Source organism: Frieseomelitta varia, unplaced genomic scaffold (genome assembly GCF_011392965.1).
Source record: "Frieseomelitta varia isolate USP_RPSP 00005682 unplaced genomic scaffold, Fvar_1.2 scaffold_97, whole genome shotgun sequence".
Classification (NCBI taxonomy): domain Eukaryota; kingdom Metazoa; phylum Arthropoda; class Insecta; order Hymenoptera; family Apidae; genus Frieseomelitta; species Frieseomelitta varia.
In genome coordinates, this window is record NW_025110778.1 from 1 (window position 1) to 16,144 (window position 16,144).

Genomic DNA, 16,144 nt, shown 5'->3' on the forward strand with positions numbered 1-16,144 from the left:
AAAAAAAAAAAAAAAAGAAAAAAAAAGAAAAAAAGAAAAGAAGGCAAAGAAATTACAGTGGAAATTGCGCAATTTGTTTTTTCATTCGAGAGATAAAACGTTGGAAACAAAACATCGGCCATCGGTTATAGTTCCCCGGAGGATTTTAGTTAAACGTCGTTCAGTGTGTTTCGTGATCGTTAATCGAAATTGATCGTGGATCGGCCGTCAAAGATCAATCGGACACTTGACGTTCGTTCGACGTATCGGTGCCATCGCGACCGATACCGCGTGCAATAAAACAGAATATGAAAACAATATTAATATCATTATATACAACATTTTTACGGCATATACGAATACGATGTAGAGAAAGCTGGTGAAACAAGTTTAGGATAATATTACTTGTTGTTGTCTACCATAGCGTTGTAGTTATATACAATACCAGGTAGAAAATTATAGGCAAGCCGAGAAGCGAATGAAAGGGAGAACGAGTGCGAGAATGTCATGGAACTGAAAGGGAGAGAGACAGAGAGAGAGAGAGAGAGAACAGAGTGTGAACGATGAACGAGTGTGTGTTAATAAGAGAGACGCGAATGAGAGGAGAAAGAGAGAGGGAGAAAATTTGATGCAATTGACGAGCGTACATGTTATTATTACGTAATAGCGATTATATATATATTCACATATATATGTACTGTACATATACCTATGTGTATATATATACATACTCGAGAAAGCTGATTACTTAAGAGCAACAACAACCAAGAGGAGAAAACAAAAAAAAAAAAACAAAAAAAATCAATGATTAACATTATATACAGAACTCTATACATATAAACTTTAAAGAACGTGTGCCTATGTGCGCACGTGCGTACGCGCGCGTACGTGCGGACACTCGACAACCCCGAATCCACCCGGTTCCTACCTCCTGCTCAACAACCAACCACCCTTCTCTCTACAGCCTCCCCCCCCCTCTCTCTCTCTCTTTTCTCGACATCCATCCCTTCTTTTCCCTCATCTATCTATCCATCCATTCATTCATCCATTCTTCCATCTATCCATCTATTCATCCAACTTTCGAACCTTCCACCCTCTCTTTCTCTCTCTCTCTCTCTCTCTCTCTCTCTCTCTCTCTCTGCCTTTGTCTCTGTCTCTCCCTCCGTTCTACTTCACACGCACTTGCGCACATATCCATGACGCATTACCGTAGCCGTGTTGTGTAGGGAATGTCTTTAACGAATAAGATACGATTTCTCATGTTACATGTTATAAGAAGCAAAAAGAAAAAAAAAAAAAAACGAAGCAGCAAAAGTAACTTCAAAAAAAGAAAAAAAAAATAATAATAATAACGAGACAAATCTCTTCTCCGGTCAGTTGCAGGATCGCTCGAACGTTGTTGAATCAATAACCCTGTAGACGGTTGTCGTGTTGTGTCAAAAAGAAAAAAGAAACAAAAAAAAAAAAAGAAGAAAAAGTAAAGAAAAACAAAGCGAAATAAAATGGAGAAGAAGAGAAAGGCGTGACACGAGAGGAAAAGGCGAAGGGAACTTTCGTTGAGGAATGTACGCATACACTCTATACATTACAAGTTGTTCGTATTCATTATTATTGTTATTATTATTATTGCTACGATTATTATAATTATTACTATTATTGCTACAGATATGTGTATATATGTATACATGTATAGCAGTGTGTATATACATATAGACACGTATTAGGCGTGTTTTGCCAGCCGCGGTGTTCCTTTATTCGTGGCTCAACTTTTTTCTCTCTTTCCACCCGACTCGTTTGCTGTGCCAGCCAGCCGACGATCGTGCTTTTCTCGTCAGAAAAGGAAAATCTGCAACAAACCGATATACGAGATATACGAGAAAATGAAAATGCGATTGAAAATGGCTATCGTGATAGATTGATCGCATTCGATCGTTCGTCATTTACCTTTGTTGCCTCCCTTGGCAATCGAAGATATTTTTCTTTTGAAATAACACAAAATGTTAGAACACTTCGATTGTTTCATTCTGCATTCAAAGTCCAAGTGATCATCGGAATATTCGATGTCCCGCTCGTTTGAGGCGTCAGTCCATAAAAGTATATATTTCTCCAGGGGATACCATCGCGCAATGGTGCACGTATCTTTAGAAAAGTTCCTTTGAAATCACTCTTCAAGTTCTTCAAGTTACTTTCGCTTATTTCGCCGTTTCAATTGTTATTATTATTTCCCTTGCTGATTGAAAAACGCTTCGTACTTTGATCTATTTGCGATTCGTTGCTGGTTTTTCCCCTGTGCGAATTGTACGATGAAAAATTTCTAAAAATGTTCTGTTGTTTCGCTTGATTTCGCATTTAATTTCATTGTCTGAATTTATTTCGAATATATATATATATAAAAAAAAAGAAAATATATTTTCTTGGTTACTCGAGGAAAATTAAATCAGAGTTAATTAGTTTAAATATTAGTCCCGGTAAATGAGGAACGTCGAGTTATCAGGATAATCGCGATCGAACCGTGAAACGAGAAAAAGAAAAAAAAGAGGGGGAAAAAAGAGAGACGAGAGGATGCACGATCCGCGAACAATGGATCGGATATGCAGGTCAACGATGCCAGTCAGCGTTGTGCCCAGTTTTTCCTGTACTTAACTTTGACCGAGAGAGTCCTCACGGCACGGCGTAGATGGAAAAGTCGGGCGGTGGGTTATCGATCATTAAGAACCAGATATATATGCATTATTCCGTACCAAGTACGGCTAGAGCTATTGAGTAATTTAATATAGAATTAAAACAGTCAACTGCGATTAACGGAGCACGAACGAAGAAAGGCCTGCATCGACCATCTTTCCTCTACACTTTTAACCCGATTTCCCGTTCCTTCCGAAAAAAAAGTTCCCAGTTCCCGTTATTCTAATATTCCTGCCTCCCTCTAACCCTCAACAAAAACAAGACAACATATTGTAATCTATTGTAGATTGTTGTAGATAAATTATACGGTTTGACCGTACATTGTTACTTTTTGTCGACAATATAAAATACACAGATATATAAGTAATTAACGCCTTGTCCCAGTTATTTCATTATTCGTTTGATATCGTCTTACGACGACTAAGTGATAGGAAAGAAAGAGAACTCAGTTTCAACATTCCTTAAATTGTTTTTAATCGTTGTCTGATGAAACGTAAAAAAATTATACACGGAGAGAGAAAGAACATTAAATAAGCGTAGTTTGGATACTGCATTTCAACGTACAGTAAATTATTTACAATGTCTGTCAATTTAATTAGTGAGTGATAGAAGGCATACTGGGTGAACCTACAACGTCTATTATGTCCGCTTTAACTTCAGGCTCGGTCTTCGGCAACAGGGCAGGTGGTATCGTTAATGTCTGAAAATTTGATATTGATATTATTTTTTGGAAAATTTGAAACTTGTTATTCAAACAACGTACCTTCCCGGGTGCTAAAGCTTCGTATTGGTGCCTCAATGATTGCAATTCGTAATCGCATGTCGATAACGCGCTTCGGAGTTCATAGTGTAAAACGATATCGCTCCTTAATTCGTTAAATTGTTGGCATATTTGTTCCGTGGGCGGTGGATTTAATTCTGGAAGATGATATTATCGAAGTCAAGTCTAAGAAAAATGAAATACGAAATAAATTGGATTTGAAAATACCTATGCGAAGTTCATTGAGCATTTGTTCAATACCCTTCATTTTCTTTTGACCTAAACTACTTGGCAATTTTATTCGCTGAGAACGAAGAGAAACACCGCTATTTTTAAAATCGGGAAACTTAATTCCAGCTGACTCCACTGTCTGAAAATTTACATTCTCGTTAATACTGACGCAGCTAATATTATTGACTGAATAATATTTACATAAGAAGTGTCAGCTTTGTTTGGTCTGTTTCGAGCAGAAGCTCCACTCTTTTTTGCAGGTTTCCTTTCATTCTTTCTTGGATCAGCTTGGTGATCAGCAGCTGTTATTAATTTCTGCAAATCTTGAGTCTTTCTGTCTCTTTCCTTTTTTCTTTGTTCAATCTTTCTTAGTTCTGCTAACAACATCTGCTCTTCTTCCACTTGTTCTGGTGTTCTTTCAAATAACTTCTTCAACTGTTCCTTCCTGCGTTTCTCATGTTCGGCATCAAATATGTAAACTTTGTCAGTGTGAGACTTTGCCTTTGTTAAAGCTGCACACACTTGATAATACCTAAATGATAATAACATAGATACAACAAACATAAAGGCACTAATAGAAATTATGAACTATATGCTTACTTGCCTTTCTTTCAAGTCCTCTACAGATCTTGCAGGATACTTTGTACAATCCCACCTATCTTTGATTATGATAAACCTTAGATCGAATCTCCTACACAAATCAAATAAATGATCGGTTTCTGCTCTAGTCCAACCATTTGTAACCAAATGTTGAACATATTCTGCATTGGTGTATGTTGGGATAGGAACTTTTTTATTGAACTTAGCAAAAGGATATTCCTTCCCGGCATCTGCAACTCGTCTCCAATGATGAAAAACAGCACCATCTGTTCTAGCAGGATTAGTAAATGGTGTCCACTTCCATGGTCTAACTTTTCTCATACCAAGCTTTGCTCTGACTTGTTTATATCCTTTCGCGGTATCCGTTGGAAACAACGGAGGTACATCGTTATTGTCTTTACACAGCAATGCGAAGACTTCACGATGCATGCCCTCTGGTCTCTTTGGCACTTTGTATTCATATTTCTTACGGTTTTTCTTGTCGCTGCCAATAATTGATTCCTTCGTCAGTTCACTCGTGGTAGGTACCTCGATGTCCAATATATCCCGGACATCTGCCATACTGTCAAGTTTTGACAAACTTTTGTCCTTCCTGTGTTTAGACATTTTAGATTAAGGTTATGTTACAATCCAAAGTATTCGACAAATGTATTACTATATTAAATGAATAAAGTAAGAAATTGATAAAATATGTTTAGAAAGTGAAGCTCTTTACTTATATAAATAATTGTTTTATTGTATACATACATTGTTAAATATTTTGCCTTTTCGTCACGCGTGAACCGGACCACTATTGTACGACTATATACCTCGAACTAAACACTATATAGCTAGTAACAGTAGCGACCAATTTCGTACAGAGTGAATGATTCCATTAAAGGAATGACAGGTAAACAAAAGCTCTTCTCGTTGAAGTAGACATTGACAATTCTAAGATTATGCTGATATATCAGAAGATTGTATACATTTAATTTTTTGCGTTTATAAAAAAATTCTATTTCTAACGTTTTATTTACACATGTTGCAATTCAGTTCTTTCAAAAATGACGGGTGAAACTTTGAATTGGTTTCCAAATACCAATTGAATTAGTAACTAATAAAACTCAAGTTAAATTTATAAACTTTATTCTTTCTATTATGTACAATATATTTATTATTAATTGTATTTAAATGTATAATGATCCATCCGCTGGACCTAAGTATCTCATAGAAATAAGCATCACATCAATTAATGTCCATACTCCAAGTCCTCCAAAACTGAACAATTTACCAATTCCTTCTTGCCAATGACCTAAATAAAATCTGCAACACATATTAAAAATATGAAGTATTTTTAATCAACATCTAATTGGTTAAACATGACGTACCGGTCAGCACCAAAACCACCTAATGTAATGCTCAAGATTAAAGCAGTAGACCAACGGTATCCCACAGTCCAATTGCATAATAAATTTTTCATAAATCTACGTTTTCCTAGGCATAATATATCACCATTTACTGTACAATTTGTCCTATAATATTGTCGTGGAGAAGCTACGGAGCTACAAGAATTTTTCTGATGACACTCATGCTCCCAGTGCTCAGTTTGATAGCAGTAACGACATATATACTTTTTTTGAAAGAACTGTTCACCCTTGAAGTTTAATATATCAACCTATATAAATATACGTCGTGTAAAATAGTAAAGTATACGATCGTGTTACTTACAACACAATCAATATTCTCTAAAACAGAACAATTAGCAACATATACAGCTCCATATACACAATTGGGATTTAAATTACATTTCAAACAGTCTCCACTTAATTCTGAACAAGCGACACCACTTGGACATAGTCTTGAAATTTCTTCCTATTGTAACATTGTAACTGTTTCAGCAAATTCTTCTTTTTTGTAATTAGAACAACGTAAATTTTATCTTACCTTTGTACTACTATATGCTGGTGTTGAGTTTACGTTTGCCTCTTTTTGTGCATATTTGATTGCACTTTCTATAATTAAATTTATATTAATATCATTTGCAAGTTTGTTTAAGAATAATTTTTACAAAATACTTAAATTTAAATGAATTATAAATTTACCATAACCCATATGAGCCTGTTTGATAGTTGTCGAGAAAATCGCCAATAGAATAAAAATCACATTTCTCGAATTAATTCGTACAACATTCATTATGAATATTATTTAATTAATCGAACCGATGCCTCTCGCATGGAAAAATTCGATGATTTTTCAATTATTTACATTTGAAAATATAATAACGTTCTGTCCACTCTGCCAGCTTGTTTGAAATTCGAGAAAAATTTCACTTGCCCCTAATTAAAAACTGATCTTGTAAAATAATTGTAACTTAAAAAATAATTGAATTTTCTCCCGATCAAAACAAAACAACGTGATTCTAGGGACTAACGATCTTGGATTTTTTTTACATTCATTCTTTTGACGTTATCTAAATTCCTAGATAATGTTCCGCAAGTTACATCTTAGATGGGAAAAAAACCACTTTGTCACTTTGCAACGAATTTTTTTCACAGATTAAGATTATCAATGTTGGCATTATTTTATCGTGGCATTTGAATACTTATACATAAATTGTATCAATCGTCTTCTATTATTAGAAATATTCGATTTACTATCAGGTATACAAATAGATATATAAGTCTACGATTGGCTGATACTTTCCTCAAGCTGTAAGAGTAGATTATTTGTTATTAGGATGATTCCTGATTTAAAAGAGGCTCTATATAGTATTTCCTTTCAGGGAAATGATAGACATATCGGAGCATGCAAACGCGTATGATAATATTTTGTAAATATTGAAATTTTAATTATTTTACTAATGTAAAGACAAGACAGGAGAATTTTCTTTCAATGTCGTTTGTGTTCGTAGGAATAAAACCGATGTGAAATTACCATCTAATGTAAATGATTAAATAAGCTACTCGCAAGAGAAACGTGCAGAAAATAACAAACTTGTGTGTTAGTTACGTTTGTTTCTACTAATCAGCTGACTTCCGGAACTAATACGAGAGAAAATGTTAGTGAGGCCTTTCATTCTTTTCACTTGACAGAATAGCATACTTATAAGCAAACAAGTTTTTTTATTTAATTTTTAATTTCGTGAATCAAAGACTGATACAGTTAGCGAATTGCAATTTGAACGTGCTTGAGAAAAAAGTAAATGATAAACTTTGTATAATTGTGAGATACTGTTAGATAATAATTTGAAGGTAAATAGCATTCGTGAACACATTTTTATTATGTACAGTATTATAAGTCAGTTGCAACAACTCATCATTTGACACAATTTTCCAACTGTACATTAACAAATAAAAAAAAATTATCTACAGTTAATGATATTTTGATACAATATATTTATAATTCAAAGTAGGCAAACAAAATCATTTTAGTTCATTTTTTAATAGATAACTTGCTGCTACCATCTTAAAAATAATATGAGTTCTGAAGCAGGTACAAGTAACAGTCAGAACAAAAATGAAACAAGATTAGATGAAAGTTTTAAACAAAATGGTACTCAATCGATTGAACAGTCGATTAAATCGTCTAAAGTTATACAACTTGAAAGCAAATTAAATGGAGATCAAATGAAATTAAATAACAAACTGGGAGACAACAGTGCCAAGAATCATTTGTCTTCAAAAGCTTCAGTTACGTTTGCGAATGGTACAAGATCTATGCAAACTAATACATGCAATTTCACCAATAGTACGGACCAAGATATAAATCAAGATATATTGAATGCAAGTGTATCTCCCATGTTTTTGAATACTAACAACATCAAGTCTCAAACTTTGAATACCGCTGTTACAAGTCAATTGAAGCATAAGACTGTATTGAGCACGAGTGCTTTGAACTTGCCTAAGCCTCCGATGAACTTGAACTTATCTTCCAGTCAAAATAATACACATACAAATCATTGTATATCAGGTTCTTTTAGTACTGGCACTACATCAAATGCTACTTTGTATTTAAATAATTCGGTACCAGTTTCATCTACAATACAGTCAAATTTGTCAATAGCTAAACCAAATGAGGATATTGATATGAAAAATAATGTAGATTATGTTTCTGGAATTGAAAAATGTCCGTCAAAAGTGTCATGCAGTTCAGATTCTAGTCCTGAAGTGGATAGTGTCTGGGCATCAAGATCCTATGGATCTAATAGCTTGTTAAATAATATAGGTGGTAGTATAGGTTCAACAAGTCAAGGAACATGTTGTTTTTTAAGACCTAATATTAATGGGAATAAAGAGGTAGCAGGACCAAGTGGATTACAAAAAGTGAGTTTTATTACTATAATATATATATATGAAATACTTATGGATTACAATATAATTAATATTATTTTAACAATATAATCTGTACATTTGTTAACTAGAATACACAAAGAGAACAAAATGAAAGGCGAGATTCAAGTTCTGGAAATGAAGGAGATATGTCAGATGGAGAAGATTATTGTATTTATACATATAAAGGAAATGATGACGCAGTACGTTTAATTCAAGAGGAAGAAGTAAATCAAGGACAAGTGGAAGAACGTGAGGAAGAGCAATGTCACAGTGGTAGATCAAGTCCAGAGATGGACTTTTTGGAAATGGATTTTGATCCTGGGCCTTCTTGTGAACAGGTATTGAATTATGATGATGAAATTGCAACTCACTTGTTACATTACTATTACATTACTATTACATTAATATTTTTGATATAGGATACAGGAGATAGTGATTTGGCCTCTATAAATGAAGATATACAGAATATAGCGTTAGATAATGTAGATCCAGATCCAGTATTAAATGACTTAAGTAGCGGTAAAGTTGTGGCTAAACAAGGAATTGCATCTACATCTCAAAACCCAAAGCAAAGTGTACAAAATGTGAATAATACAGAGACTCAGCAATGTTCCAGCAGTAATTCTTCTGTTCCTGAACCAAGTATAAAACCAAATTATCCATCGCCATGGATGCCAAGTACCAGCAGTGCAGCAGGTACATTATTGTGTTATTTTAATATATTATAATTATGATATTATGTTTGTTCAAATCGTTATATTAAATTATTGATTTGTAGGAAAATGGGAAACTAACAAAATATATCGCAATACGAGATGTCCTCTGAGGGAATCATATGGATATCACAGTACAAGTGGAGATCTTATTTCACCAGGTGATAATAGAGATTCAGATGCGGAATTGTGGGTTGAATCTTCATCAGCTTCCGTTCCGGAAAATTCAAATTTAAACTCTCGGAGAGTGAATCTCACTTCAACTCTTTATCATCGTATGATGGCAAAGAAATTGATGCTCAATAAGCAAGCTGCATTTAATCAGAGTGGTGACTCAAATCTAGTTAATACAGCTTATTATAATTTGATATATTATTCTTAAGTGTAATTATGATCATTTACATAAGTGTAATTTATATCCACACAGGAAAACGAATTATCAAATGAACGATTAGATGGCCTTTTACCGGTTGAAAAAATCATGTTATGGAGCGAACAAGAAGCCACAGTGAAACAAGTAACTCAAATAGGAACTTCTGCGTGTGGTGCTACTGCTGCGATAAATGCTTTGGTATTATTTGATATTAAATATTTATATATCATCTCAATATATTTTGATTAATTTTTAGTAAATTAATTAATTAAATGATGATTTTTATAGTTGGCTTTAAATGTACCATTTTCATTAGAAACATTAATAAAAAGTGTAAACACTAGGCAAAGAGAGCCCGGTACACCATTACCGCGATATTTATACAGTCGATCAGTGGCTGGATCGACGCACAGAGATTTGGCTCGTGGTATAGCTTTATGTACAAATGGATCAGTTATAACAAAGTTTTTTGCGTTTTATCCTGAAAAAAAGGTTTCATTGTCTCATTGGTTACACTATTGGATATCAAAAGGTATGTAACTGTATAATAAAGTATGTATGAGAACAATGTAGACATCCCAGTGTATTTCAGGTGCTGCGCCTATAGCAACGCTAAATTTGCAACATTGTGGAGAAGGATGTGATATTCCAGATGCGTGGCACCATCAAATGATATTTGGTGTAGGACAAGCAGGGATTTATTTAACTAATCCATTAGAATGTTTGCCTGAACAGGTTGGTCATGAGTGATATATGTTAATCATTTAAACAATATATATATATATAAATTTTAATTATTCGTAGTACGTTTGGCATCAACTTGTAAGTCCTAGTATTTTACTGGTACGAAGAGCGGATGTTTTAGCACATTGGAATCCGAATACCGATTTAACACCACTGGCTGCTATGGATCAAAAGTGGCGAAAACTCAACGTTTTTGGTATGTTTAGTATTTGTATTAATTGGAAATCAATATTATAAAAATAAACAACATTATTCTTATTTATTACTAGGTCAAGTTGTAAATATGGTACGCGAAGCAATGACCCAGAAACGCCAACTTAATAATCTGACTACTGGTGTAACTCACATTCGTATACCTGCATCTTATCAAGCAGGTATTACATTAGTTATGTGTGCAGACTCTGCCGCTGCTTCTGAATTGTTACATACCGAACAATTACCATTACTCTAGTCTTGTTGATCAAAATTAATAAATCCAGGCTGCCCGTTTTTATTTGTAATAAATTTGATTAGCAGGCTGGTCCGCACAATGTTATTTACAATAGCTCGTTTATTGAATAAGACAGTTGGGGTCATACTTGAAACGATTTACATTTTTAACGCAAAAGATGTTTGTATTCAAAGAGAATATTATCGATTAAAATATATTTCAATAGAATATTTCCGTTTTATATGCAGTTATATTTATAAATTCATACATTAAAAAAATGTCAACAACGTTAAAAAAGTTTTGTGGCGAAATATCTTTTTTACACATAATATCAAGTACATTCTTTAAATATTAGATATGGTAAAGGTAAGTATTACTTTTAATTTAAAGATTTAACACTTTTTATTTTTGAGGTTTTTTTTCTTTTTTTAAATTACATTTTTATTCATTTTTTCATTTTTATTCTTTTTTTTCTTTTTTTAAATTACATTATTATTCAATAAAAGAATGGTCCATGATAGAACTTAATAATAGATTTCGGATACATTTTCTTATAATTCTAAATTACTTTGTGTCGGAATTGTACAGAATATGTATTTAATGTTTTAATTTGACTGTAGCAGTAACGTTGAAAACAGTATTATTTTGTGCAGTACTGACATAAATATCAAATTTATGTACACATATATAGTCTACTGTTAAACATTATTTTTATACTTTTCCAGACACTTTTGCTTTAAGACATACTGAAATAAGGAAAAAATATTAATTAATATTATATCCGAGTAACATTATTCAAATTTAATGTACATTACCTTTCTATAAGTGATGCACGCATAGTTGATGCGATAGCAGCTGGAGAAGCGTCATTAAGTTTAAAAACACTTTCAATAACTGAAAGTTCTGTCGAAGTTGTATCCATACCACAAAAAGCAACCCAATCGTTTACAACCATCCCTGCAGCTATAACTTCACTGCCTCTATTTACTGTACCTGCCTGCAATATATTTCTTTGTCTTTATATTCTACTTCTTCATCTTTTACACTTTCTAATCTTTTACATATATGAAATCATCTTACAGCAAGTGGCACTTGTAACAGAGATGACAATTCATCTTGATCCTGTATGGATGTTTTTGGATGTACCAAACCACCTTGATTTGACAATACAGAATAAGAGCCTACCAAAACGTTACCAGCCACAGTTTGCCTAAATACTTCTACATTCAGTGTATCAGCTAAAATTTCTTCCGTTTCCTATGAAATAACATCAATAATAAGTATCATTGAAGAAAAGAAATTGACATTATATCTTAATATGATACTTGCTCTATCAAGATCTGGATGTACTAATGCAACATGATCGTTACAGGAAATAACGTTACCCAGAGCAGATAGCCTTTCCTCGATTCTTTGTACTTTAACCTTATCTGGCAGAGAATTTCGTATGTGCTGCAGTTCTGTGTCTGTTGTCGTGTGCGGGACTAACAGTCCGTTTTTGTTACCTGTTTCATACTTGAGCGTTTATCTAAGCACAATTGATTTCATAATTGAGAGTTACAACTCTTACCAACGCATAATCGGCCAATTATACGACATCCTCCAACGGACGCGTGAATTACAGGTATAGTTTCAGCTAATTCCGCCTCAAATACACTGTAATAACCAATGATATTTGTTTTATAAATTGTATGTTACAAAATGTGTTACAAGAAAATATTAAGTTGTTTGAGAAAAACAATTACATGATATTGCACAACGAGCGGAGATAAAGCAACGATGTTTACCTGTAAAAATTCTCGGAACCACCGATCGCTACCAAGCAATAGGAATTTGTTAATTTCGAGAATACACCTACTTCGTTGTTATTCTCGAACTGTACACGTACCGACATGATTAGAAATTTTCATTAACGTGTCGCGATTTGAACAGAAATTTTGAAACTATTAATGTTATGTTGTTAAGATTAAACACGTTAAACCGTATCTCGCACGGTTTACTCTTGAACGCTACACGAGGTTTACGTTATATACGTGGCTTTATGAATCACGAGATATATATTAATTAAATAAATACCTAGAAAGGAATGCTGCCTGATAAACGATAAGCTATTGTCTGCCCTCTGGCGATCAAACGTAGCAACTGGCTGCTCTCAAAATTTATCACGAAGTATCCATCCTATGTAGTAGCTTGTTGACCTATGGTAACGTGTAACGATTTGAAACGCGTCTTTTAAAATATCTAATAGTTGTACCATTTAATGTGAAAGAGATAAGATAAAACGAAGCAATTACTCCGCTAAAAATATATTTAATATATTTTATTACTTATCTAGAGCAACTTAACTAACATTACAGCAGGTGAACATTACTTACGTTTTCTTAATGGCAATGGTATAAGTATAGAATCAGCAATTAGTTCTCTCCAATCAATATATTGTACAACTTCTTATAGAAACAGCATCACTAATACAGTACATCAGAATGAATTTAAACAAAGTGGAGAACAAAAGTGAAATAGCTGACGTCTTAAACTCGTACATGGAATCAGGTATCATATCATTCAGTGCTTACAATTAACGAAGACAAGATGATGTTTGCACAATTCCTTTATTGAAAGTCTTTTAATAATATCGGCAGCAGTTATGCGGAAAATCAAATGAGAACAGAATTTTCAAATGAATCGTTTTCGTTGAGTGACTTTTCGAACGTTCGTTAGTACGTTAAGTTGGTACTCATCGTTCGCATAACATTAACAAAACTGCAAGTAAACTGTTGAAAATCATCGCTTTATTAACAACATTGTAGCAAGCTTTATAAATATCATTCGGTATAGCTTTCATTTTGATTTTTCATACCGGTGTTGTAGAGATCGTTTTTGTTGGAACATATTGGCAGTATTATTTGCGCGAAAATGACTCATGAAACATATTGGCAGTATTATTTGCGCGAAAATGAATTCTTCACTATGAAATCTATCGATTAACGTTGAAAGTCACGATATTGTCGGGGTCTCGCGTAATCTTAGTATTATCAACGCCGACAATACCAACCGAATGGCGCTCGTTCAATGTTCTTGTTCGTTCGAGCGATAATCTCCGTCGAATCAGTACAGGAGAGGGAAATTTGTCGCGCGAAAGAAAGACGAGCGAAAGAAAGGGAAACTCGGAACGAAGATTCGTTGACTGAGAGCATCGATCGACGATGCGAAACGTTTCACTTTGCGTTGAGTATTTTCTTTCTGGTGAATCGTACGAACGAAATAGGGAGAGAGGGAAAAGGAGAGAAAGAAAGAGAAAGAGAGAGAGAGAGAGAGAGAGAGAGAGAAAGAGAGCGAATTATACGTCGATCTCATCAGTTTTTGATTGTATGCCATTTTTCAGTCTCGTCCTATCGATTCTTCTCCCATTTCCGTCTTTATCATCTTCTTCGTTTCTCCACGTTTGTTTTCAGCTGCCCGTAGGACGCGCGCATGTGTGTGCGATCAATTGTGTGTACATCAATAGAAAATAGAAATAGTAAAATCTTCAGTTGTTCGAGCTCGGCTTGAACGTCGTGTACTGCGGCGGCTTCTCGATCTTGCAGTGGGGCTTCAGGGTTGCTAAACGATCTGGTTTGAGAAACAGCTGCTCCCCCTGCACAATGTTCATCTTAAGGATCTTAACCCACTAAGGACCAAGAAGCGGTGAAGTAATGCAAACAAGTTGCGCGAACGCAACATTACTGGGAAAAGTAAACTTAGACAAATATTGCTTCGTTCAGGCACGAAAAATGGGCTAGGATAACAGATGCTTTTACAGAAGTTCGCTAACAAGAATAGTTTGATAATATATTTTTGCTTTTTTTTTTCTAATTTCACTTATTCAATTGCAGGGCCTGGATAGAAGAGATGAAATAACGACGAAGAAAATATTGAGCAAACCCTTTGGAATTTGTTTGTTCACAATCGTGTGATGACGTTGGGAAACAGAATGGAGAAAAATTGAGCAAACGAAATATTGCGTTGACGCAACGTTGTTTCTCAATGAATCTGGTCGCGTGCGTCTGGAAGCGCCAGGGTAATAAAAAACTCTACGGATATATTATATATATATACATATGCTACGGGTGATTACATGGCAATCGGGACTAATAAACTATGGAATATATATGTCTAGGTGCGGCATGTGCAAATATTTTCATACGTGAGAAAGAAACAGGGCCGTTTTATCCCTCGGATTATGATCGGCTCATTGTCCTCCACGTTATTGTTAGATACCTATTGATGCCATTCATTACGGTGCGCCAATATTGACGCGGTAATTCTGCGAAAATGATACGTTTTATTACGCAAATACGCCGATGACTAGCAAAATATCGCAACGATTGAACGGAGCAATTACCAATCGGAAATTGTCCACGAGTAAAGCGGGGCCGGAACCTTTGGCAATTGCATTGTTTCAATGGAATTTTTCAAAGGGCGTCGATACGATCGATTTTCGACATATCTAATAAGTTTCCGAATATCCGCAGTTACGCGGCAAACATTCGCGCGCGTTAATATTATCGACGTCGATGTAAATAGCGTTCCGGCAAACGTTACGAATAAATATTTAAACTAGTTTGGCAATCAAAATTTCATAAAACGTTGCAACTCCCGTTCTGATCTAAATATTTATTCTTTCAGGTTGGCTCGAAAACGAAAAATTGTGGTTTCACGTTTTATAAAACGGTCCTGGCTTCATATGGAATCTTATATCAAACGGGATATACTAGGAAAGTGAAGCAAACAGTGCTCGATGTTACGTAAACGTGTCACATACTGTACGCCGCGGTTCCAAAGGAAGCGGATTGATATTGATAATTCGTATAGGTAGGTACGTATCTGCGCGGCATGCTCGCGATCGTTTTCGCGAGGATGAAAGGAATATTACGGAGGTCTAATAACAAACGGACAAGCACACGCATCTGTATGATTATTTTTTAATGACAACATGATACACGAAAGAGAGTACTCGAAGCTCGTTCGAGCTGCTTCTACACAGAGCGTCATACAGCGTTGTTTTACGTAGATTGCTTGGTTACAGGCATGAACGAAGTTCACCGACGACGACGACGACGACAGTCTCGATACGCGAGCAGCCCGGCTAATTAATGGTTACAATGATTCTGTGCCAACGGTAACAATGATTGTGTTGTGATTGGATGAAGCGCGAATATGACGAGAGAGAGAGAGAGAGAGAGAGAGAGAGAGAGAGAGAGAGAGAGAGAGAGAGAGAGAGAGAGAGGACTGCAATGTAACAAACTGTTTCTCGAACGACCTCTTGTAAACATTTCCGCGTAA

The 16,144-nt window shown here is 34.8% G+C and overlaps 4 protein-coding genes and 1 long non-coding RNA gene across 7 annotated transcripts; 2 read left to right on the forward strand and 3 right to left on the reverse strand.

The window, feature by feature from the left end:
- Nucleotides 1–3,114: 3,114 nt before the first annotated feature.
- On the reverse strand, nucleotides 3,115–5,091 carry LOC122538179 (DNA methyltransferase 1-associated protein 1). Its single transcript, XM_043672022.1, has 6 exons — nucleotides 5,000–5,091; nucleotides 4,257–4,844; nucleotides 3,854–4,184; nucleotides 3,650–3,791; nucleotides 3,425–3,579; nucleotides 3,115–3,361 (listed from the first exon to the last, which is right to left on the reverse strand). Coding segments are annotated over exons 1-6 (1,323 nt in total). The 5' UTR covers nucleotides 5,002–5,091; the 3' UTR covers nucleotides 3,115–3,256.
- Nucleotides 5,092–5,360: 269 nt separating this feature from the next.
- On the reverse strand, nucleotides 5,361–6,784 carry LOC122538181 (TM2 domain-containing protein almondex). Its single transcript, XM_043672025.1, has 5 exons — nucleotides 6,334–6,784; nucleotides 6,176–6,243; nucleotides 5,960–6,103; nucleotides 5,620–5,885; nucleotides 5,361–5,554 (listed from the first exon to the last, which is right to left on the reverse strand). Exons 1-5 carry the CDS (start codon nucleotides 6,422–6,424, stop codon nucleotides 5,419–5,421), a joined length of 705 nt encoding a protein of 234 aa, XP_043527960.1. The 5' UTR covers nucleotides 6,425–6,784; the 3' UTR covers nucleotides 5,361–5,418.
- Nucleotides 6,785–6,924: 140 nt separating this feature from the next.
- LOC122538178 lies at nucleotides 6,925–11,119 on the forward strand. 3 transcript variants are annotated; one of them, XM_043672020.1, is made up of 11 exons: nucleotides 6,925–7,061; nucleotides 7,143–7,482; nucleotides 7,678–8,553; nucleotides 8,652–8,900; nucleotides 8,982–9,258; nucleotides 9,341–9,618; nucleotides 9,703–9,846; nucleotides 9,937–10,180; nucleotides 10,241–10,383; nucleotides 10,453–10,588; nucleotides 10,662–11,119. In XM_043672020.1, the coding sequence occupies exons 3-11, from the start codon at nucleotides 7,708–7,710 to the stop codon at nucleotides 10,841–10,843; spliced, it is 2,499 nt and encodes an 832-aa protein (XP_043527955.1). In that variant the 5' UTR covers nucleotides 6,925–7,061; nucleotides 7,143–7,482; nucleotides 7,678–7,707; the 3' UTR covers nucleotides 10,844–11,119. The 3 variants fall into 3 exon arrangements, with proteins under 3 accessions (XP_043527955.1, XP_043527954.1, XP_043527956.1); XM_043672019.1 differs by having other exon boundaries at nucleotides 6,966–7,482; XM_043672021.1 differs by having other exon boundaries at nucleotides 6,966–7,289.
- Nucleotides 11,120–11,304: 185 nt separating this feature from the next.
- Nucleotides 11,305–12,873, reverse strand: LOC122538180 (eukaryotic translation initiation factor 6). The gene is made up of 6 exons (XM_043672024.1): nucleotides 12,610–12,873; nucleotides 12,393–12,478; nucleotides 12,152–12,327; nucleotides 11,903–12,079; nucleotides 11,638–11,819; nucleotides 11,305–11,568 (listed from the first exon to the last, which is right to left on the reverse strand). Exons 1-6 carry the CDS (start codon nucleotides 12,714–12,716, stop codon nucleotides 11,559–11,561), a joined length of 738 nt encoding a protein of 245 aa, XP_043527959.1. The 5' UTR covers nucleotides 12,717–12,873; the 3' UTR covers nucleotides 11,305–11,558.
- Nucleotides 12,874–14,700: 1,827 nt separating this feature from the next.
- LOC122538182 lies at nucleotides 14,701–16,085 on the forward strand. The gene is made up of 3 exons (XR_006308804.1): nucleotides 14,701–14,879; nucleotides 15,488–15,673; nucleotides 15,888–16,085. It is a non-coding gene; the product is annotated as an uncharacterized LOC122538182 (long non-coding RNA).
- The last annotated feature ends 59 nt before the right edge of the window (nucleotides 16,086–16,144 follow it).